General features: G+C 39.4%; 1 protein-coding gene across 1 annotated transcript in view; it reads left to right on the top strand.

The window, feature by feature from the left end:
- MGAT3 (beta-1,4-mannosyl-glycoprotein 4-beta-N-acetylglucosaminyltransferase) overlaps window positions 1-13,957 on the top strand; it is a 53,288-nt gene extending 39,331 nt beyond the window's left edge. The window contains exon 2 of the mRNA XM_083365144.1: window positions 7,116-13,957. Coding sequence (XP_083221270.1) covers window positions 7,117-8,622 — 1,506 coding nt within the window. The 5' untranslated portion in view covers window position 7,116 and the 3' untranslated portion in view covers window positions 8,623-13,957. The remainder of the gene's footprint in view (window positions 1-7,115) is intronic.
- The last annotated feature ends 10,460 nt before the right edge of the window (window positions 13,958-24,417 follow it).

Below are 24,417 nucleotides of genomic sequence, written 5' to 3'. Positions count from 1 at the left end.
TTCCTGAGAAATCCATTAGGGCAGGGCTTTTCAAACTTTTCACAGATTGTACCACTTTTAGGATATGGTACCACCAGTCGCCTAGCAAGGTGTCAAAAACTTGACACCCCCCCCAAAAGGAAAAAAATTGATAAAGTACAGGTAGTTCTCGACTTACAACAGTTTGCTTAGTGACTGTTCGAAGTTATGTCATTGAAAAAAGTGACTTATGACCATTTTTCACACCTATGACTGTTGCAGCATCTCCAGGGTCATGTGATTTACATTCGGACGCTTGGCATAGTTATGACGGTCACAGATTCATACTTATGATGGTCACAGTGTCTCAGGGTCATACAATCACCTTTTGCAACTTTTGGACAAGCCTGGCTATGCTTACCTCCTCGTCAAAGCTGCTGCTGCTGATGTGCCTGCTCTCCTTGGCCAGGTTGCTCATGATGGATGCAGGAGGGCAAAGTGCTTGGGTCAGACCCACTCCCTCTCCATGTGAGGAGACCCAGCTTTGTAACCAAAGCACTCTTAGCGAAAGGAGAGATAGGGAGATCGTGAGGATAGGCCAGGAGGATGGGGGAAGGGGATGGCAAAAGGACAGCAGAGCTGCTGGTGGCCAAGTACTAAGGCAGGACATCCCTCAGACCCTCCCTCCCTCTCATTCCAATCTCCCTTCCTTGCTCCTTCCCTCCATCCCTACCCTCCCTCTTTCCCTACCTCCCTGCTTCTCATTCCGATCTCTTTCCTTCCTTCTTTCCTTCCTTCCTCCCTCCCTGCCTCATTTCCCATCCTTCCTTTCCTCCCATTGTCTCTTCCTTCCTTCCTTCCTTCCTTCCTTCCTTCCTTCCTTCCTTCCTTCCTTCCTTCCTTTCTTCCTCCCCTCCTTCTGTTCCTCCCTTCCTTCCCTCCCTCATTGTCCCTCCCTCACTCCCTTCATTCCTTCCTTTCTTTCCTCCCTCCATGCCCAGGAAGGGACAAGGGGAGGGGGAGAGGCTTCCAGCATGGCCACCATGCTACCAGTGGCCATGGCTTGAAAGACCACTGTAAATTCCTGGACAAGAGCTGCACAGCCATGTCAGCACAGAGGTGGGAAGATATTTATAATGAGGGAAGGAGAAAAACAGGCAAGAAATGCAGATGGGGAAGGGTCGCCCTCTGATAGGAATGAAGAAAGGCAGCATCCCCTGAAGGAGATCAGCAAATGGCTCTCACCCACTTCATACACCCATGGACTCCCGGGAGGGGGGGGCAGGTTTTCGCTGCAAGTGGAATGAGAGTCACTTGCCTCCTCTACACCGCCCAGACCCAAGCCTGCCTGGTTTCAGCAGGCAGCGGCGTGGTCTCCTTACCACACGGAGAGGCTGGGCTGGGTCAGGTGAACTGACGAACTTCCCTGGGCATGCACAGAGGCAGCGGTGAGCACCTGGCATCTGGAGTCCCAGGTGAAAGGGAGGTGCTCAGAATGCGGTCAGCCAGAGGGGCAGAACAGTCACCCAGGATGCCAGGACACCTCCAGTTTCATAAATCATAGGAGGGCCGAGGTTGGAGGAGAGGAACAACGGCAAAGTCACCAGGGCAAAGAGATTACAAAGTAGCTGGATGGGGTTGCATCGGGAACTTCCCACCCTTAATTCTATCCAGGGTCATTTACTTTCTTCTGCAGGTGCTTTCTGAAAATGGACACCCAAAAAACTTTGATCTGATTATAGCACAGCCCTCCAATCCCTACTTCCCTCTCCTCCCCTTCCAAAAACCTTCAGCCTTTTATTTCCTCCTGAAGACGAAAACTACCATACCTCTTACCATAGACCTCTTGGCCCCTGATGTACACCGCGCAGAGAGGCTGGGCTGGGTGAGGCAAACCAGTAACAAGCTGTACCTGCCTGGGCGTGCGCAGAAGCGGCGGCGAGTGCCTGGCGCCTGGTATCCCGGGTGAAAGGGAAGCGCTCAGAATGCAGTCAGCCTGCCAGACACCATGCGCTCACTGCCACCTCTGCATGCACCCAGGTAGGTTTGACCTTTTTGCCAGTTTGCCTTGCCTGGTCCAGCCTCTCTGCGCAGTGAGAACATGCTGCTGCTGGGGTCTGGGCGGTGTAGTGCAAGTAATGTGGACTCTCATGCCACAACCTTCCCCAGCTGCGTTTCTCACCTGTTTGTCACTGCCACCTGTGTGCGCACCCAGCCTGTTTTTTATCCTCTCTTTTTTTGCCCCTCCTTCTCCTTTTCTCTTTGGTGCAGCTCTAGCTGACTCTTCCTCCTCCTCCCAAGGCTCCATCTTTTTTTCTCTCTCCCTCTCCCACCCAAACTACCTCCTTTTATATCCCTTCCTGTCTCTGCACCTGTCCTCCTCCTTTCTCTTCTGTGTGTGCCGGAAATGCTGATCCTGGGGCCTTTGCCTCGCCCCAGCAGCTCTGCAGCTCCTGAGGACTCTGGATGTCCTGCACTGCATAGCTTTGGCTTGTTCCCTCCCCAGCTACCCATGGCTGGACTGGGCAGGGCCGCATACCACCTGCCACATGCCAATGTACGGTGGTACACATACCATCAGTTGAAAAGCCCTCCTATAGGGCATTGTGTGCCAAGACAACTAGACACAGGGATAGTTTTTTTCCCTTGTGCCATCACTGCTGAATTCTCACAGTTCTGGCTAATGTATATCTATATTAACCCATACAGTGAGGTTGAAGTATTATATTTATCCTTTTTATTATCTTCTTTACTTTCCCCTTTTATTGGTATTATTATTTTTACTGTTATTCTCTCTGTTGCTTTGTAAGTACACCGAGTATTTCTATACTGGATACAAATCCCTTGTGTGTCTAATCACACCTAGCCAAATAAAGTATCCAATCCAATCCAATTGTTTTAATTGCTTTGATTTTTAACAATGAAAAGCTTTAATAGTTTCTAGTACTTTTTTATTATATTGTATGCTGTCCAGAGTCATTGTATCAGTGAGGTGGGAGGTATGGAATATCAATCAATCAACCACTCAAGAAAGAAAGAAAGAAAGAAAGAAAGAAAGAAAGAAAGAAAGAAAGAAAGAAAGAAAGAAAGAAAAAGAAAGAAAGAGAAAGAAAGGAAGAAAGAAAGAAAGAAAGAAAGAAAGAAAGAAAGAAAGAAAGAAAGAGAAAGAAAGAAAGAAAGAAAGAAAGAAAGAAAGAAAGAAGAAGGAAAGAAAGAAAGAGAAAGAAAGAAAGAGAAAGAAGAAAGAAAGAAAAAAAGAAAGAAAGAAAGAAAGAAGGAAGGAAAGAAAGAAAGAGAAAGAAAGAAAGAAAGAGAGAGAAAGAAAGAAAGAGAGAGAAAGAAAGAAAGAAAGAAAGAAAGAAAGAAAGAAAGAGAAAGAAAGAAAGAAAGAAGGAAAGAAAGAGAAAGAAAGAAAGAAAGAAAGAAAGAAAGAAAGAAAGAAAGAAAGAAAGAAAGAAAGAAAGAAAGAGAAAGCTGGATTCTAAACAGCAAAGAGAAGGGCAAACAAAATTTGATTTAATTTATTTAAAGTTCAAATCGAATTAAATATACTTTCAGAAGTATATACTATCAGAAGGTTGCAAAAGGGGATCACATGACCCCGGGACCCTGCAACCGCCATAAATGTGAATCAGTTGTCAAGCATCTGAATTTTGATCAGGTGACCGTGGGGATGCTGCAATGGTCGTAAGTGTGAAAAACAATCAAGTCACTTTTTTCAGGGCCATTGTAACTTTGAACAGGTCACTAAATGAACTGTTCTAAGTTGAGGACTACCTGTATCTTCATTGCATTTGCGGGGAATAGTAAAGCTAGAAGATGCAGTAGAGAGTAAGATGGAATTCAAGGTATCTTTCTTTGTCACACAGTCCGTTAGTAATTAATTAGTTAATTTCAGCAATAATTAATTTTAAAATGTTGCACTTCCATTTTTAGAGCACAATAATGGGCTGATTCAATCATCTCTTAAGGCAAAATTACACATCAGAAAATACAAAGGTTGTCACCCCCTTTTCTCGATTCCCTCCCCCTTTTGACAGCATGAATTTTATCACAACGTATTACTTTGCTGTGAGTTTACTTTGTTTTTTATTTTTCTGCTGGATAATAATCAGATGTGAGAATCTGGAAAAGTACATACAGTAGTGGTGATGTCAGTTCTTAAATTGCTATAAAAATGTAATAAAAGAGGGAGAAATAAAATGATAGCAGCTTAAAGTCTTCTGCATCAAAGAAATACAATATTTGTTTCCCAAGTGGCAAAATACCAGCCTTAATGCATTATAACAGGGCTTTTCAACCTTTTCACCCATTGTACCACTTTTAGGATATGGCAGCATCCGAGTACCACCAGTCGCCTAGCAAGGTGTCAAAAACTTGATGACCAAAGAAAAAAAAAGTGATGAAGTACAGGTAGTCCTCAATTTACAACAGTTTGCTTAGTGTCTGTTCGAAGTTACAATGGCACTGAAAAAAGTGCGCCCCAAGCCACAGGCGAGCAAGATACCTGCCTGCCTGCCCGGCAGCGCTCTTCCTCCTGTCCGAGGTTTTCATTGTTGTGAGCATTTCTGTTGAGGATTAGCAGCGGGCATGGGGTAGGGGGTATTTGGTTTTTATTTCCTCCCCCTCCTGCTGGGTGGTTGCAGCAGGTTTTGGTCACTTCACATGACCCTGGGACACTGTGACCGTCATAAATATGAATCAGTTGCCAAGCATCTGAATGTAAATCACAAGACCCTGGAGATGATGCAACATTCCAGCTGATCGGCGCTTCTTCTGGGCTCAGAAACGCCAGGATGAGTGCTGAGCTCCAGCTGGAACCTGGTGCTGATCCTGGTGCTTCCACTGAGCCCTGACAGCCCTGCAGCTCCAGCCATCTCTCGCTCAGGCTTCTGCGGTGGTGCCATTGGTTCAGCTCATTCCCCTCCCCCGCTACCACTTTTCTAGGATGGTCGCATACCACCTGCCAGGTGCCAATGTACCACAGGTGGTACCCTGTACCACTGGTTGAAAAGCCCTGCATTATAAGATCCAAAGAAAAGACAAATTTAAATTGTTGTCTTAGATGCATGAACCATTAGAAGATGATTTCCTCCACGGTACATTAATTTCCTCTATTTCTGTCTCTGTAAGTGTATTTAGTATTTTCAGAAGGGCAATATAAAAATAAACGGGATTTCTCGATGCATCTCACATGGAAGTTACAGCTGAAAGATACTAAAAAATTCACAAGCATCCTTGAAAGCATGAACCCATCCTTCACTTAGTCAACAAAAGATGCTGGGAAGCAATTTTAACTGAAGTGTCCTGCATTTTAATGGGTGAATCCTGCCCATGGTTCTGATGAAATACCTAAATCCCTCTCTGCCCCTGTATGTATGCATCTATATATGTATGTGTATATGTATGTTTGTGTGTGTGTGTGTATGTATACACATGTGCATGTAAGTATATATGTATTAGATTAGACTGCATTAAAAACTACTGTATCAAGCAGACATGCATATTAAACAATACTCCAAGTATGATATTTTCTATATTATTTCACAGGGAAGTTCATGAAAACATATATTGTACTTTCTTGCTGATGCTAGATGACATTAGCTCTGGAATGGAATTTCTAGTTAGAACTGTAATAGCTGAGAAAAATGTTAAAATTTCAATATTTTTATCATTAATTCATCTAATTTGAGTTTGGGGATTTTCTAAAGTTATTTAAACCATTTTTGAGGATTCAGCCTGTCTTAGCTGCATAATGAAACATGGAAATTATTTTTTTTTATTCTAAGTGAAATATATTAGTGTTGTTCCTTAATATGAATTGTCTTTTCAATTTGCACCTGGCTTAGAATCCTGTAAATAGCCATTTCTGGCAACTTCTGAAACTGTTCTGCTTTTCTATAATTTTTTCTTATCATCTTGAAGACAGACGAAAAGAGTCTTAAGTTAACAACCACAAGACTATGTTTGTGTTTGTATCTGCATTACTTCTGCATTTTTCTCCCACTACCTAAAGTAATACATTCCCCCATAAATTAAATTTTCATTTTGCTTTCTTTAAAGAAATTAAGTTGCTCACAGACAGAAGGGGTAAAAGAATCCCAAACAGCATTCTAATTAAATTAGATACATTTGTTCAGTATGAGGGAATCTACGGCCCTCCTAATATTGCCAAACTATAGCAGAGTCAAAAGTGAAGAATGCAGAGCTTTACATGTGAAAACACCTTGTGGACCAGTGGTTTCTTAACCCTGTTTTAATAGCAATATTAACAACTAAATCAAAAATCTAACCTATTAAGCAGCCCTGGGGTTGGATTGAGATCACTTGTCAAGATCATGTGATTCATACTGTCCATAAAAGACAATGACTTCCTTGCGATCTCTAAAATTGCCTTCCTTTTGGGAATAAGAAAACTGTGCAGAAAACGTGGTGAGCCAATCATTCTCTCCATCCTTCATCTTAGGGTTGCCATTGTGGAGAATAACTGGAGACCCTTTTAGGCTGAAGGAAAGCCAAGATGTAAAATTTTAGGATTTCAACTAACATTAATTACTTCAATGAATGTTGCCATTTTTGCATGACTTAATATGTTTTTATATAGTTATTCAAAATGGTATCAAAGCTACCTCTATGTATAATTTAACTGCTTATTTCATTTTCTTTAGTGCTTTTACAGGCCATCATTCAGAACAAAACTCCTAATATAACTGACATTTAGAAAAGAAATTACATGAATGTCAGAATTAATACAAAGTTCCATATAAGAACAGTAGGACTTGAGAAGACCCTAGGACACCAAGGGTCAGTGACTGAAGTCACAGTAGGCTTAATAGCATGGCAGAATTATTTTTGCATTGGTTTTATCCTATTGTGTCGATTGTGTGCATTTACATATATTTCCTATATTAATATTGGTCTTCTCCAAACAGCTTATCTATCCTATATCTGGTAAAGTCATTTTTATATAGATAGCACTGGGTTTATTTTCCTCTATTATTTATGTAATCTTTCTAAAGCAGGGTTGCTTAGTGTCCTATGTTAATGAATGATTGTAGTGGGAAAAGAGACATTGGAAAGTGCTTAAGTATTCTGGCAAGCTAGTGAAAAAAAACAATGACCAAACGCTCCCTCTCTTCCCTTTCTCTCCATTGCAGGATGAAGATGAGACGTCACAAGCTCTTTTTGACTCTGTGCATGGCTGGTCTCTGCCTCATCTCCTTCCTTCATTTCTTGAAGGCCCTCTCCTATGTCACGTTCCCCAGAGAGCTGGCATCGCTTAGCCCTAACTTGGTGTCTAACTTATTTTGGAACAATGTACCAGTCACGCCTCAGGCTAGTCCTGACTCTGGGGGTCCAGAAATTCTCCGTACCCCACTATATTCCCACTCGCCACTGCTTCAGCCTCTTTCCCCAAGTAGAGCTGTTGAGGAGCTGCACAAAGCTGAGTTTGTGCTGCCTGAAGACACCACAGAATACTTTGTACACACCAAAGCTGGTGGTGTCTGCTTCAAGCCAGGGACTAAGATATTGGAAAAGCCACTAGCAGGACATCCAGAGGAGAAGATAGAGGGAGTTATATCAGGGCGCGCAGGCCGTAAACCTCTGAGTTCCACTGGGACAAAACGACGTAAATGGGTGGAGTGTGTGTGCCTGACAGGCTGGCATGGACCCAGCTGTGGTGTTCCCACTGTGGTTCAGTATTCAAATCTCCCCACAAAAGACCGTCTGACGCCACGGGAGGTGCCCAGGAGAGTCATTAATGCCATCAATGTGAATCATGAATTTGATCTCTTGGATGTGCGTTTTCATGAGCTAGGTGATGTGGTGGATGCTTTTGTGGTTTGTGAATCAAACTTCACAGCATATGGTGAACCACGCCCTCTCAAGTTCCGTGAGATGCTACTTAATGGCTCCTTTGATTACATCCGCCACAAGGTGCTCTATGTCTTCCTGGACCACTTCCCCCCTGGTGGGCGCCAGGACGGCTGGATTGCTGATGATTACCTGCGTACTTTCCTAACTCGAGATGGCATCTCTCGCCTCCGCAATTTGCGTCCTGATGATGTTTTCATAATTGATGATGCAGATGAAATCCCATCACGTGATGGTGTGCTTTTCCTCAAACTCTATGATGGTTGGACAGAGCCTTTTGCCTTCCACATGCGCAAATCTCTCTACGGATTTTTCTGGAAGCAGCCTGGTACTCTAGAAGTGGTTTCTGGTTGTACAGTTGGAATGCTCCAGGTTGTTTATGCCACCGATGGAATTCGCCTACGCCGGAGAGAATATTATACCATGCCAGGCTTTCGACAGTATGAAAACAGCACAGGTCATATCCTAGTACAGTGGTCACTGGGCAGTCCACTCCACTTTGCTGGCTGGCATTGCTCTTGGTGTTTTACACCTGAAGGAATTTATTTTAAACTGGTTTCAGCTCAGAATGGGGACTTTCCCCGTTGGGGTGACTATGAGGACAAGCGAGACCTTAATTATATTCGGGAGTTAATTCGGACTGGTGGGTGGTTTGATGGTACCACCCAGGAGTATCCACCTGCAGACCCCAAAGAACAAATGTATGCCCCCAAATACCTTTTGAAGAATTATCAACGGTTTTCTTACTTGTTGGAAAATCCCTATCAGAAGGCAAAGGGAACAGGGTGAGGGGAGTGGGCTTGCATGAGAAAACATGGAAAAAGGGGAAAAGGGAAAGTGAGACTGTCTTTTGTTTTTTCCCCCTGCCCCATTCTGCTGGGATATGTACATTCTCTCTAACCTATCAGACCCACTGCAGACAAGAGATTTAGGGTATTTGTGTGTGGAAAGGGACTCCTAGTTATGTGAATAACTGGGAACATTCCTGTCCCCAGGAACTAGCTTTTTGTAGGATTGAAGAAAAATCTGATGCAGGAAGCATCCGTAAGACATGGGATTTGGGGAGCATGCAGTGGATGTGAGGGTATGAATGTGCCAAAACCTCTACAGCCTTTGTAGTATAGCTAAGGATAGCCTTCAATTCCATTTTTAAAACCTGGTTTCTTCTAAGAACTTTGGCATCAATGGCTGTTCTGCTTTCCTAACTTATGGCCACTAAGAGAGATTTTGTCAGTGAAAATGGACATTGAGCTCATCTAGGATCTTTATATTTTGCCATGTGTGTCTGTTATATGAGGATATAAAGATGGGAGCACACACAAACTGGAAGCATAGTAGCACCAAAGAATTCTGCTTTCCATCTCATGATTATGGACATTCAGGGAAACTTTACAAACTGGCAGGGTATGAAGGTTGAAAAGCTGTCTGATTTTGGATATATTTTGGATAGCTAGCCTTTAATATAAGAATAAGATGACAGCACAACCTGTAGCCCACAGATTTGAAAAGAGTATAGCTATCACAGATACACTTCCCTCTTCTTCAGCAACACAATGTGATGTTTACATTTGCAACTTAAACAGGGTGTGTCTAACGCTTCAGAGGAAAGGAGAGGTCAGCTCCAGTGCCCATCTTTCTACTTCTGAAACAGGAGAAGTGCAAAGGTACTTGGCTCTATGATGCCATTGTTTTGAGAACAAGATATTATTGTTGCTGTACTAATACCAATCATTTGGTTTGCAAAGGCAGAGACGGGGAAGGAGGGTATCTATCTGATGGAAATGAAATGAGAAGCCAACAGTTATAATTTGGATGCCAAGCATTTCTATGTTCCATTTATTTTTGCAGCTTTTCTTTTCAACGAAATATATCAGTGCCCCCCATCACTTATGCATCTATGGCCCTACGTCAGGACAAAAAACAGATCAAGGTTTACATTCTGTTAGCTGCTAGGAAAATAAATGAAGCAATGAGGAGGAGCTCAAAAAGAGTTTCTTTGTCATGATGTGTTATTCTGGTCTGCACCTCTTTCCCTGTTTGATCCACCCAGCATTTTACACTTTTTTCTGTCTTTACAATATTTGAATTCCTACCCTTCTAGAGAATGCAAGCCATGTTGTTTGTGATTTGTCTTTTTGCACATTTTGTCTGCAACATACTCTGCCAGTACATCTTCTAACTTTTTTTATGTGGTGAATGTCTAAATACAGACTCTTTTCCAATAGCAAAATTTCAGGAAAGAAGATTTGAGCTGGGAGAAGATGAATAGGATTTTTTGGTATGCGCTTCAAGGACAGCTCCTTCACCAGCAAAGTAATATTCTGTTACTTGAATGAATTCATCAATAGTTTAAAAAGAAATTATTTTATGATAAGAGCCCTGAGCTTGCTTAAAATCTGTCTTGTTACCAAGAAGAGATCTGTACTATTTTTTATCTTGTGATCAGCATAAGTATGAAGCCAATGTTAAATTATGTTAAACTTTCCCTCTATGGAAGTTACCTGCTCTATCATAAAATTAAACTGAGCCAGAGAAGATACATATGCTTTATATTGTGAGAAAGATTTGTCATGTCAAAGGAGAACTGTTGGGCACAACAGAAAAGACTATTTCAGGGGTTCATGTGGCTATGCTAAAGCAAATGTGTAGCAATAGCAAAAGAACCACTAGTGAGGAACTAAAGGTAGTGAAACACCAGTTTCCTTAGCATTTCTTCATTGCCGATGCAGGAAGCTTTTTGCCTTCACCCTTGTGAGGAAATGAGAATCTAGGCCACAACTCCATTGCTCTCTGGTTTTAATTAAACTTCAACCACCAGGAGGTCTATCCACACACTCAGCCGTAAGAAGTGACAGGAGTTGATATCCAACATCAGAAGGATTGCAAGTTGTCCACTTTGGCATAGGGCCAACTCAGTGTTCTCTTGTTAGGTTGGACTTCATATTTGGAAAGCTAAGGAAGGTTACTCAAGAGGCTATGGTTTTCAGTGCTTACATTTCCAAACTTCCATTAAAAAACAGTAATTAGGAGATGTTTCTTCAGTATTGATAGGGACCAAGGAAATGGAGGAGGTGCTTCCAAACTACTGTAACAGGGAAAAACCTGCATTTTTATACTCGGACGTAAACTGGGAGGTTGAAGCATATCTGGGTATTGGGTTCAAGTCAATCAGCTTTACTTATAAAGACAAATGAAATGTTTTTCTATATCATTATTATGGAGTTTCCTAGAAGAATGTACCCTTTCCTTCAGCTCAGTCAACGCTGATTTTGACACACACATAATCTACCATCTTTTGTATGTATTACTGTGCCTGATTTTTACAGTGAATGCCCATACATACTTAATTCACTCATTAGCACAGGTTTTTTTTGTTCCATCTGTCATCAAAATGCAGACAAAATGTTTCTGAGCTCTTCTTTTATCTTTCTACAAGTTTTTTTTTACACACACACACACCCTTTTCTTTCCCGCATCTCTTTTTCTCCCTTTATTTTTTCCCCCCTTCCACTATTGTGTTTAAGGAACAGATCTCATTCTAAATGGATAAGTTAGCACTGAATTCCTCTGGGACACTGAAAGGACTCTTTGTTCTGGTCTCCTCCTCTAACTGCACCAAAGTGAAACTTGAAACTGACCTCTATTGGGAGAGAAAGGGAGAATTTACAGTAAAACCTTTGCTTTAATAATAGTAACAACAAACTTTTGCACAGGGCAGCTTGAAACACTTCTAGTATATGAACCATCTATTTATTTATTATATAGCTACTAGCATTCAGTTTCATAGAACAGACTGTAAGGAACTTTGCACTAATAATCCTTTGGGCATCTGTTGTGGGGTTGGGTATGGGAGACTATTAGTTTTGGGAAACGGCTCTTTTCTTTCTTTCTTTTCCTTCCCAGCTGGAGCTAATAGGATAATGCCAATAGGATAATGCCTCTTAATGGTTGTTGATCAAATATATATATATTTCCTTTACAGCCTTTACCTCACCCCATTGTACTCTACACTTCCAAACAAATATTCCGAAAAGTTTAAGCGTAATTGCCACAGTCAATGGCAGCCATACTGAGTAGTTGACAAGTGGTGCCTATTTTGCAGACTGCATTTGGACTTTGGCTTCTCATTTGTGTAGTGTTCAGAGAACGCCTTACTCCTACAAACAACATTCTGCTCCTGTTTCAAACCAGGCTGTGATACTGGTCCTAGGCTATGCCTCTCTTGAATTGCAAGTGAAGGAATTCAGTGACCTTCTTTATAAAGCATAAATTTCTCTCAATACAGAGAAGTACACAAAGAGAGAGAAGATTTTTATATTACCAGCTTGTATGATGTGCTAATTTTGTGACTGCAATTGGGATGTGCTCCGTCCTCTAGTCCATTTTCTGCAGCTTACCATAGCAGAGGCCAGGACCAGTACTATTATTTACTTCTTATATGAACTAGGCTAATCATGGCTTTATTTTATTCTTATCTTCTTATCTTTTAATCTCTTATACAATACAGACCGCAACTTAGAAGACTTCTGGAACTATACTACCACCTTTGTCCATTTCTTCTAAATCTCATTTTCTACATTCACTACAATTCTGACACATCTTATTTTAGCTTTCCACAACCTGCTTTTAGAATGGCAATCAAGCCCACTTAAGCAAAATCTGTGGTGGCTGAATATTAATGCAACTGCTGTCTCAATATCTAGGAAAATACTAGGTTAAGAAAAGCTTTTCTAGTTAAATAAGATATCTGGCATTAACTAGAGGATTGCATATGTTCATCATTTGATTCTCTGTGAGGTTCTTTCCTTACTTTCCCTATTTCTCCTACTATATAGCTCCATATTATCTTCCCAATATCTGTATTACAAAAACAGGAAGCTCATTTTATTTTCTTTAGCAGGCATACTGTTCAAAGAGATTCTGAATCATTTAAAAGTGTTCTATTTTTAAAAAATTGCAGCTGAAACAGACTTTGAACCTGAACTGATATTTATATCGGTTCGTTGCTTGTTTCTGGCCAATCACTTATATTTTTCTCTTGTTTACTCCTGGTTTCAAGTGATGGATGTCTGACTTACACTCACGTTCTGGCATAGATTGTAAGGTACAAATATTATGTCTGGTAAATCCATTAAAAAGCTAAATACTTTAATAAAGGAAGGGGCTGCTGTTGCCTTCATTTATGTTTACTTCCAAGGTGCTATTCCACCTTTGGAGAAACTTTAAAAGGGAAAATATGTTGCTTGTAAATCCAGTGGAAACAGAGGCCTTAATAACACTACAGTTTTAGGACATAGAGGTAATTGTGTTACACCATCATTGAAGTTACTAGGCTTGGTACACTGGCTTAAAAAGAAAATTTGGCAACAAGGATGCACCACTGTCCTGTATAATTACCACAATTGTTTCTCATGGAAAGGATGTGGGATATCTTATACTAGCAAACTGAAATAGCTTTTGTGGCCCATGTTGGCTAAGGTTTATGTGGGACTCGCCAAATAAGTAGAAGTCCTCTAAAGTCTAATTTATAATACCTATATTAATAATTTTCTAAGGGTAAATCAGTGTGTACATACTGAAATCATTTTCTCTGTAAATGGTTGGATTTCATTTCACCCTTAAAGGGATGTTTAAAGGAAGAAATAAAACAAATTACACAATGAAAGGGAACCTGGGATGTGTGCTTGTTTTTATTTCAAACTAGAACAGGAAGGCGCTCAAGGAAGAGGGCAAGAGAACCTATTTCTTTCAGCTCTGAATAAACACACATACATATATGGAAAAGTATGCAGCATTAAAATGTTTGTGTTCTTTTTAATGGCGTGTAGATTGTGTAACCATTTTTTCTCACAGTTTTGACAGCTTGATTCAGCCATCTATCCTAGTTGTTTAAACAAACTGCATGACAATGTAAGAATATGAATTAACTTCGTCCCCACTAGATTCTGAAAAAGGCTCCCGTTAGCATTAGAGTTTATAATCCAGACACAGAAGAATGCAGAAATATTATATTAAATATTATATATTATAACAAATTGCTTAATATTGCTATTAATAATTATCAAGATAATTTAGAAAGGATATGAGCTGGATATTGATGGCATATGTAAATTGATAAAGTGTTTTTTCCCCATTACAAATAAAGTTATGGACAGAGTGGAAAAAGTCATTGGGAGGTCATTTTACACTAAATTTTCTGTTTCAAAGGTGGGAAGAAGCACTGCTAATTTACCTAGAGTTTTCCACTGGAACATTCAATGTCGATTGTTTTCCATTGGACTAAAACCTGGATCATCTCTCTGTGTTCCATGTTCTACACAGATCAAAAGTTGAGGTGTTTTCAACAGCCTACTCTAGGGAACAATGGAACTGCAAACATAAGCTTGTTTCTACTTTATTTTTGTCCACTTTATGTAAAAAATACCCGAGGGAATGAGCCCTGATTATATATATATATATATATATATATATGTTTATTGGCTTGAGATTTGTCTAACATACAAACAAATTGGTGGCTGGGTCCTAACGGCAGCATCTACTTTGAGCATGTGTTTATGTAAATGCTATTTTTCCCTTGCTCCATTGCCTTACCTAGTTTTGTCCAAGCAATAGAGATAGAATCATTTTGACAGTGTCCTTGTAAAAACGAAGAGACTCTTGGAATACTTGAAACAATACTGTTCAAAATGGCTGTTTGATTCAAGTTTACAACAAACCAGTGCATTTTATTTAAAGATAAGGACAAAAGCTGTTTGAATATGATTACCTTGCAACTTCAACATGCTCATAATATCTGTTTCAAGCCTGAGATCTTTTTATATATCCATTGTGTAATATATATCCAATGCATTAAAAGGGAATTCCACATAATTTAACCTGGGGTCAGTTATTCATTAGAAGTTTAAGCATTATAAATCACGGATCCACTTCATATATTTTGTTTGCAATTTGAGATTGGAACAGAGATTAACCAGTGACAGTTGATATTATTATTTAAAAACACATCTCCATCCCTTCAATCATTACAGCAGTTAACATAGAGTTTGGTTTTCTATTTTATAAAGTGAGGATGAACAAACACACCATAATGAGTCCTTCTGATACATACAATGATCTCAGACTACAGAGAAAATTCGATTTTTCAATGAAGATCAGCTTTATCATTCAATCATTTGCACTCTCACTGTGCCAAGTTTTCCAAATTTTGGAAAGATTATTCGATTATTTAAAATAGCAATAATTGATTTAATAACAATAATTAGCACCTCACTAATTAAATAAAATGTATAAAAACACCTTCAAAATTAACCAGTTTAAGCAGTCTTGAATTAATGGAGAATAAATTAAGTAAGTAACGTTTTGGCCCACATTCCATATTATAATATGCTCAGGACTTGTCACAGGAAAAAAGAATGTCATATCCTTCCAACTCACTATCTGAACTGCTTAATGCTTTCTCATTTCAGTTTTCCCCTTAAAACAAACAACTAGCCAAATGATATCTGTGAAACTCGGACACAGATGAGAGCCCCTACCTGAGGCTGTATTCTGTTCTCAGTGCCCAGCTTGGTGTGATCTGCTCCCAATTTTGTCTGGTGGTTGAGCAAGATATATGGTCTCAGCTGGCCTCTGATTTTATGAAAGACTGAGGATAAAGCCTGGTGGCAGTAGCAGGCAACATCAGGAGAAGGAGTTGGCTGGTGGTCTTTGTGAAAGCTCATCTTTTGCCTGGTTGATCCAGTGCAGCTGCCTAGAAGTTGGAAGAAGGATGGTGAGTGGCTGGAGGCAAGTTATGAGATAGCATGGTTGAGGAATGACTGGGGCTTGAGCCCTCTATCCCCCCCCTCCCTCAACATACCTCAGGTAGGAGACAGAGTGGGGAATAGAGGCCTGCATTAGTTTGGTAAGATTGTGTGTTTTTTTGCCCTCCACCTCTGGTGAGAATGGGTTGGATTTTTTTAGAGAGGGATTGGTTCACAGGTGCTACGTGTCTCATCTGATGCTATCCTACCAACTTAGAGGAAGGGGGTTTAAGACTGAAGTGTGAATGGGACCTTTAATGGCTGGGGAAAGGGAGTAGGAGGTGATGGTGAGATATTGGTCAGGGGTTATATTCAGGAGAGAATACTGTGATGCTGACAGGCAATGGAAGATATGGCAGAAGCCGGGATGGGATACACACAGGGAGCATGGGAGCAATGTCTTGTATCAATTTCACATTTCAACCTTCTGCCTCCATCTTCAGCTACTGGTTACTGAACCTTTCGCAAGCAAGGTGTTTTGAATGCCAGGTTGGCCTCTAATAATGCTCCTCATGAGATCTGGGATCAGGGGATCAGGGGATCAGGAGCCCCGGTGGCACAGTGGTTAGAACACAGTATTACAGCTAACTCTGCCCATAGCCAGGAATTCAATCCTGACCGGCTCAATGTTGACTCAGCCTTCCATCCTTCTGAGGTTGGTAAAATAAGTAGCTAGACTGTTGGGGCAATATGCTGACATTTATAAATTGCTGAGAGAGTGCTATTGCTTATCTGACCCTGGATAAGATGGCTGACCTGGCATATATTGTCAAGACCTAGCTGGGCAAAGGGTGGCAGTGGCTGAAACATGAAGAGGGGGTACCAAACTGCAACTCTAAGCCAGAGTGGGAGATTCCTATCATTTTCTTATGATCTGTAGGAGCTGACCTGCAAATAACTGTGCCTGAGTCATAATTGTGAGATTGGGTCAAGAATCAATAGAGAGTTCTGCTACTTTACTCACCTCCCTGCTACTTGGCAGGCTCCCTGCTTGCTCTGCTCGGTGGATTTGTAATGAAGTCCCCCAGACCTATCATTTGGGGGGGGACTTTAATCTGCCATGCTTGGGGACAGATTTAGAGGCAGTGCAGGAGTTCGTGACCACCTGGGATTTGATACAGCTTATTGCAGGGCCAGTCCCCAGGGCAGATCATAGGTTATACTCAGTTTTTATTTTGGGGTAATGGTGATGTGATTTTGTGGTAGACAGATCGCTCCATGGTGATCCTGAACTTTATTTTTTTAATGATGTATGGTTATTTCTTTTTGTTAATGTTTATTTAGCCATATTGTTAGAGTTAGGCTTAAAATGAATAAACAAGCTTCCTGTGAGGAATATTGTGCATTGTACAGGAAGAACGTCAGCTCATATTTACAAGAAATGCCTCAATTTTTTCATATAAGGCCTTAGATTTGGAAATATCATTATTATGGTCACAGGTTTCCAACATCATGTACAAAAAGAAAACTGATGAGACAGAAGCATACTCCCTCATTTTTAGTTTCAAATAATTAAAAGGAAATTTAGCTTATATATGATGATTTACTGAAAACAATCCAGACAAATTAAAATAAATAGGTGAATGTTATAAATCAAGAATTCTACAGGGTGTTCAAAGCTGTCTTAGGACTTATCTGAGTAGTCAAATTGAAAATGGTCTTGCACATTGGTAATGCTTAAGGATTTGAAACCCAGCAACAGGATTATTCAAGCTCTTTCTTACCCAAATGCTTTGCGGAATAGAAGTGAAATACTGTCTGGAATACGATGCTTTGTAGAACTAAATGTAGAAATCTAAAAAGGGTTGTGCCAGTGGAGTTTATGGAGTTTCCATGTCTCTCCATCCAGTTCAATTCTGGGTAGAGAAATTGTATTTGGAAATTTTGCCTGTCCTGTCAACTTACTTTCAAGAACTGAAAACTATTTATACGTTTGGAATCCAACTGTATAGCTCCAGCTACGTATATCTCTTGACAGAACTGATTTTCTGGTTGCTACTTTTACTAATTAGAGTATTTTTCCTTACCCATGTTGCTTTTGAAAATGAAACCAGAATGTGTCAGTCACAACTGATCCTTACACAATTCCAGGATGGCTTCAAGAAGGTGAATAGAAATTCAAACACAGCTGCAATCCTATGCAACCTGGCCTTCTGAATAAACTGGTATAAGACTGGAATGTGTGTGCTGCAATTTCAACGGGCATATACTGTATATAATCACAACTTTAAATATCTCATCTCTGTCCTATCCTCTGCTAGCTGTGTGAGGAAATTGATGATACTTTTGACCAGCCAGTGAATTGTTTTTTACTTACCAGAAGGTGATGCAAGAATCTGAAGAGAAAAATCAGGCTTGCAGGACTTTATGAAGAAACTACTATTACTGGCAGAAGCATAGTCTACTGTAGTGGGAAGAAGGAGAAAATATCTGAAATTATGATTCATTAATTCAGGGCCAAATTGTGGTTGTATCCCTACCTGATCTGATTTTGCTCTCCTGATGACCTTGCACCTGTCAGATTGAGAAACATTTAGATAATGGTGGCTTACTGTTTATTTATTCTTGCTCTTAGTTATAGAAAACCTCACTAGTTACAGAAAAACTTCAACATATATTTGCTGAAGGTACATTGCATTCCTGGTCCATTCATCAAAACACAAACACAACACAATGAAGGAATCAAGCAGAACCAATATATAAAGTATAACTTTTCCCTTGCAATGCAGATGAGTCCAAAATATTCTCTGAATATCTCAACTGAATGGAATGGAAACAGACTTGCCCTCATAGCAACAGTTTGTGAATTTAGATCTGAAGGACCTGATATGGTAGCATGCAGCAAGCTCTGCCAGAGCCAGAATAAATTAAGCAAGCTAAGGAAATAACAACAACAAAACAACAACAACAATACTTCTGAATGTAATTTCTATAGTGTGGGTTTGACCAAGGGTTTTGCATTTTAGCTCCTTCAACAGCTTTAGTCCAGAATGTCTTAGTCAGGGACTAGAGGGAAGTTGTCGCAGGATGGAAAAAATGAACAATAGAATGACAGCTAGCAACAAAGGTGCACTTGATCATAGCCCAAAGATTGGGGTGGTTTAAGACTGCAGTCCCATTACTATGGAAAAAACAACTGAGACTAAATTGCTTCTTGTGCTTGAGAAGTTTATAGAAGATTCTTAACATTTGACTGCTGCCTGGGTCTTGAAGATTTGCCCCCTCTGAACAAAAGTAGCATTAGAGGAAAACAACATTCAGATCAGTAAGTAACATAGTAGCTGGTGCAGATCCTACTTTAGCACAAAGAATGTGTGTTTATAGAGGTAAATCAAGATTTAAACATGTTCTTTTATTAGACTGAATTTCTTATAAGTAAGTGGAATGGACATCAATCCCAGTGACCCTAGGAACCTTCTGCTGGAAGAAAGTCTGAAATATATTTGCACAAAAATCTTTTTAACATACAAACACACTTCATTTCATTCCAGTATCTTTTTAAAGGCTCTCTTCTGTAGTTGCTGGTTTATTAGATAGCAAGAGCTTTATTAGAAAGATAAAGGGAGAAATGTTAATATTATGATAACAGTAATTATTATGAAGGGAGAAATGTTAATATAATTATTTTTTATAAAAAAGGACTCTTGAGGTTGATACTTAAAAGAGGCTTTGAATTATTAATGTAACTATTGGTTATGTTTTTTTGCCTTGGTTTCTGATATTATATGGACATTTTAATTACCATTTTTTATTTCTTACTCTGATTTAATGTATTGTTCTATGAATGGGTTGAAGTAAATTGATGAGATTGTAATCCACTAAGAGTCTTCTGGTTGCGGTGAGAGTAAATTGAACAAACAAATAAAAATAAATAATATAATAATGCAAAACCATCTTCTACTATCATTTACTCCTAGTAATCATTAAGTTTATAACTGCAGAAAACTGATGCATGCAAAACTAGATTCCAGTATATCTTGATGCTGGACACATCCTTTGATGCTTCAACTCAATAACAATTCAATCAGATGGTGCCCTGTAAGACTGGACAGTGGTTCAAATGTGATTCCAAAAAGAATCTTCAAAGTGCACAAATATAGCATTGTATATGCATTTTTTTAAATAACTGCAAAATTTCAGGAAAAGGTCCAGTGTCAAACTCAATTTCATTGAGGGCCTCATCAGCATTGCGGTTGCCCTTAGGGGGCCGGGTGGGTATGGCCTGGGTGGGTGTGGCCTACTGGGTGGGCATGGCTAGAGTGCATATGGCCTACTGGGTGGGTGTGGCCAGCTCTACATGGTTCACATCAAGGGTGCCTATGGGGGCCTGGGCAGGAGTGGGACAGATCCGAGGGTCTCTGGCAGAAGGAGGGTCTCTGGGCCAGGGCCAAGGCAGTGGGGGCCGTTCCCTCACTGTTTTCAGGATGGCTTCGCGGGCCACATGAAACCACTTCGCAGGCCGGATCCGGCCCCCGGGCCTTGGGTTTGACATGTCTGCTTTAAACATTGACAGAAATGCTACATTTATTTTCCCATTTTTTCTAAAAGACCATTTTGAAATAAAATCTGAAGTTTTCCACAATTCTTATAAATTACCCTTGTTTGCCCGTCAATACTGAATCATTATCACTGTCTTTTTAAAGGCCCTTCTGAAACCTTGGGACATGTGGGAGATGCTCTATAACTGGCCATCCTCTTTGCACTATTTCCAGATTACATAACATGTAGGGAACTAAATTGGTTTAGCAACCAGCTATGCAAGCTTCCTTTTCTTTTTTTCTGAACAAGCCTGAACTCTGCTCTATGTAACTCCAATGCCAACAACACTTCCTCTTTGCAATCTATCTGTGTTTTATGTACTGAAATCAGCAGGAGGTAGTAAGCATGACATTTTACCGACTGCAGATTCATTTCTTAGACAGTAGATGAAGTATGCAGGGGGAAAAAAAAGTCTCCCACGGAAGCCATAAGTTTGGATATTTCATGAAAAAGAAAGAGGAAAGAAAATAACAATTTTGTCCCTTCATCATACCAGTACAGAAAAGATTTTGGTACACCCAAACCAAAGTAACGTATGTTTATTTTATCGTGAAATATTAAAGACCAGGTTCAATCAAAACTTTGTTGGCTGTAGTCCATTGGATCATCTTGTAAATCCAAATGCAAATATAATCCATCTGTTATCTTTTTATGGCCAGACTTTCAAAGCCTAACTGCAGGCCCTAGAACAGATAGACCAATCCCAATCTATGAATGATATAAAAACTACCATATCAAATTGTAAAATGACTCATAGGAACTTGTGACATGGCAAAAGCATTTTGTGGCTAAATATACAATTTAGAACTGAAATAACTGGTTTTATGCACGCATGGGGGGGGGGGGGGGAAGCCAGAATCACCTTTGTTTAACTATAGTGCTTTGAAACATTTAACTTATCTGTGCCATAATACTGTGTTAGCCTATAAAATTCCAAGAAAATTTGACTTCACCCAACATAATAGGCTACAATGTGATTGGCTACTTTGTGTTTCAGTGTCTCATATAAACCTAATTTATGAAGTTCAGGGCTTTGCGCTAACCTAGCCATTACATATATCATTACACATACAGTATGGAAATCTCTTACAGTAACTTTCCTAAAAGTCAAGCTTTCACCAAAGCAGAAGATAATTATGAGTCTGAAATACCAATAGGCACAAAGTATTTAGGTAAGCTGAAAAAAATCTTGTTGAAACAGTTGAGAAAGAATTTGGCATTCAATTTATTATTTATTATTTATTATTATTTATTTTAATTCCATTTATATCCCTCCCTTCTCCAAAGACTCATGGCAGCTTTACAAACTTAGCAGTATCCATAGTGATGCAATATTTTTACTACATGGCTCTCCATGACTATATGAAGTCTCCAAAAATATTGACAGAAGCTACAGACCCTCCAAAAATTGCAACAAAATAATTTACAAAGTGATGCTTGTAAATTATCAAATGCAAAAAGGTTAATATTAATTGTTTTTAATACTTTTAGATAAACTTACACAAATTAAATAAAATGCAATTTTGTTCTAGTCACACCTATTTCCTTCAGTAAGACTTTTGGCATACGACTCAATGGGAAAGTGCCTATTCCTGCTTTAAGACCAGCTAAAACAACACAAGACTATTCATCTTCCATATTTTTGAGGACTCTTCATCCACCAGACATTTCCAAGACACTGTCCTACTCTTTGTCTCTTTTACTAATGAATTCATGTTAAAGTTTTGAAACCGTCTTTGAACTGTAGATCTCCTGGCAGCAATCTCTGATTAAATGTTGGACTTTGTTTCCTATTTCCCCTCCCCTTTTGAGGATTACCCAAAAAGAGTTCTGGTGATCTAAGAGGCTTATACTCTCTTTTCTGGTATTTTGGTTCGTCTTTACAAAAGTTCTGCCCCAAGGGAGGTTTTCATATTCATAGATTTGGAAGCTATTCAAAATTTTCCATAGGGTATAAGCAAGAAAAAATAAGCAAATCTCTAGGTCCTAGCATCATTTCTCACTCTGGTGCCTTCTGGCTCTGTTTGATATTACTTTGATAAGTGATATTAAAGTTAATGTCCAGTATCCCTGATGTAGAGACATCATGGGAAGAAATGTGTTGTGCCCTATTTAAATAAAATTCACATGATGAACCTGTTTAAGAAGCAAGTTCACATTCTTAACTTAGGAAAAAATATATATCCCACTTTTGCTGCATTTTAGTCCTAATGAAAATAGAATTAAAGCATGCTCAATTAAAGTCTTTGTCAAAGAAATATATCATTAATTAATATATTAATTATGGAATTATCACTTAATCATTATTATTATTGTCCTTTTTTTCTTGTTAAAATATAAACCAAGACAAGACACTGTACAGCAGGCATTGGAGGAAGGTCTAGTTCTATAAAATCCTATCTTCCCAAAGGTTGTAAAATATCCTTGTTTAGTCTGTTCCTGCACCAAAAAGCAAGTGGAGTACATGCCTCCTTCCACTGCATGTTTATGTTCTCTTAATTTCTGTTCTGAAAATGAATGTTCATTGTCCGTAGATCAGCCAAAAGGCGGCGCTGTTGATTTGATTCAAGCATGCTTCCTAATCAACCAACAGCAAAAAAAGAAGTGCTTCATGTATATTTCAGAAATCCTCCTGCTGGTTTTCTATAATGTTTTGTCTCTATGATCTCAAAATTGGTTGCTCAAAGCAACCCGAGTTTCATTCTGTGGGAAGTCAGCTCCCCAGAAAAAGAAATATTAAAAGGGCAGAAAAATATATTTCCTAAAAAGAAATTGAAGAACCAGGAAAGCATGCCTAGTTTTCTTAATAGTCTCAAGTCACCTTCTCCCCAAGCAGAAAACCAGTTTATAGACATGCAAATGTAAACCATCAAAAAGGTTGAAGCCAGTGGCTTAGGAAGACAAAAGCTTAAGATCTACATACTCCAGCCACAGGGAAGCAGGGGCTGTTACATACATCAAGAATCCTAGAGGGGCCAAGGACAGTCTGTGACACAGGAAATAGCCTCAAAACAGGAACTGGAAATAACTCCAAACAATAGAGCACAGGGGGTATAAAAACCCACTACCCAAATGTGGTCAGCCCGTTTTCTGTTGGATCTATCTTTTTGTCTTGCTTTCCTCTGCAATAAACTACAACCTTCTTCCCAAAGCAGTTGCCATGTTTATTCCCCGCTTGGATGAACCATGATGAAGACTTTTCTTCCAACAATTCCAACACAACAATTTTTGATCTAGAAACATTCTTTCTTCTAGTTCCTATGCATATACTCTCTCAACATGCAACTTATTATTATTATAAAAAGAAATAAGACTTCCTTGTTGGCTTTTTGTGCTAACTACTTTTCTCAAAGCTTGAATAATACTGAACACCCTAATGAATTTCCTGTTAGCATTTACACTTCATAGTGTGGCTATAGTTATGTCAGATTGCAGGTATTATGTAAGTGGCTGACAATTCAGTCCTACAGGCAGTGAATTCAGAGGAGTTACTCCCAGACAAATTGGAGTCACAATATATTGAATACTGTTTAAATTGTGAAGAAAAAGAAACTTTTGGCCAATTCCAATGTTTCTCTGTTTAACTTACAGTCAACATCACATTTCTGAAACAGTAGCAAAAAGTTCTAAATAGAAAAAGATACCCCATCAGCCCTGGTTGAATTTTAAATCCTATTTGGATCCACAGGACATTCTAATCCATAAAAATGGCAGAGGCTGAACTTACACTGCTAAAATGCAATTGGCAAGAGTTTCATCCAAACCAAGCCTCAAAATTAGAAAAAAAATCCCATAGGCTAGTGGTTCTCAAAGTGTAGACTGGGCACCCTTGGGGGTCCCTGAGACCTTTTCAAGGGGGTCAGCGAAGACAAAATGTCTCAGTTTTAAATCATTACATAAAATATCAACAGATATATCCTACAGAAGCCAAAACTGTCTGGGGTCCTCATATGTTGTTAAGAATGTAAAGTTAACCCAAGACCAAAATATTAGAGAACTGCTAATGTAGGTCATTGAATCCACTTTACTTGATACAATAAATCCAGACCTAAGTATTTTTTATATCCTGAACCTAGTAAAGCACATAACTGGCTTCAATTATAAATCAACAGAATTGTTCCTAAGAAATTCCTCGTGATGTTCAACTTGTTTATATCTTCCAAATATAGATCCCCATCAGATCTATATTTGTCCTGTAACAACAAACATTAAACCGGATGGATCAACAGAAAGTCATTTGACT

This window comes from Vipera ursinii, assembly GCF_947247035.1.
Source record: "Vipera ursinii genome assembly, chromosome: 6".
In the NCBI taxonomy this organism is placed as follows: Eukaryota; Metazoa; Chordata; class Lepidosauria; order Squamata; family Viperidae; genus Vipera; species Vipera ursinii.
Note: the sequence above shows the minus strand (reverse complement) of the source record. Positions and strands in the feature narration are given on the sequence as shown.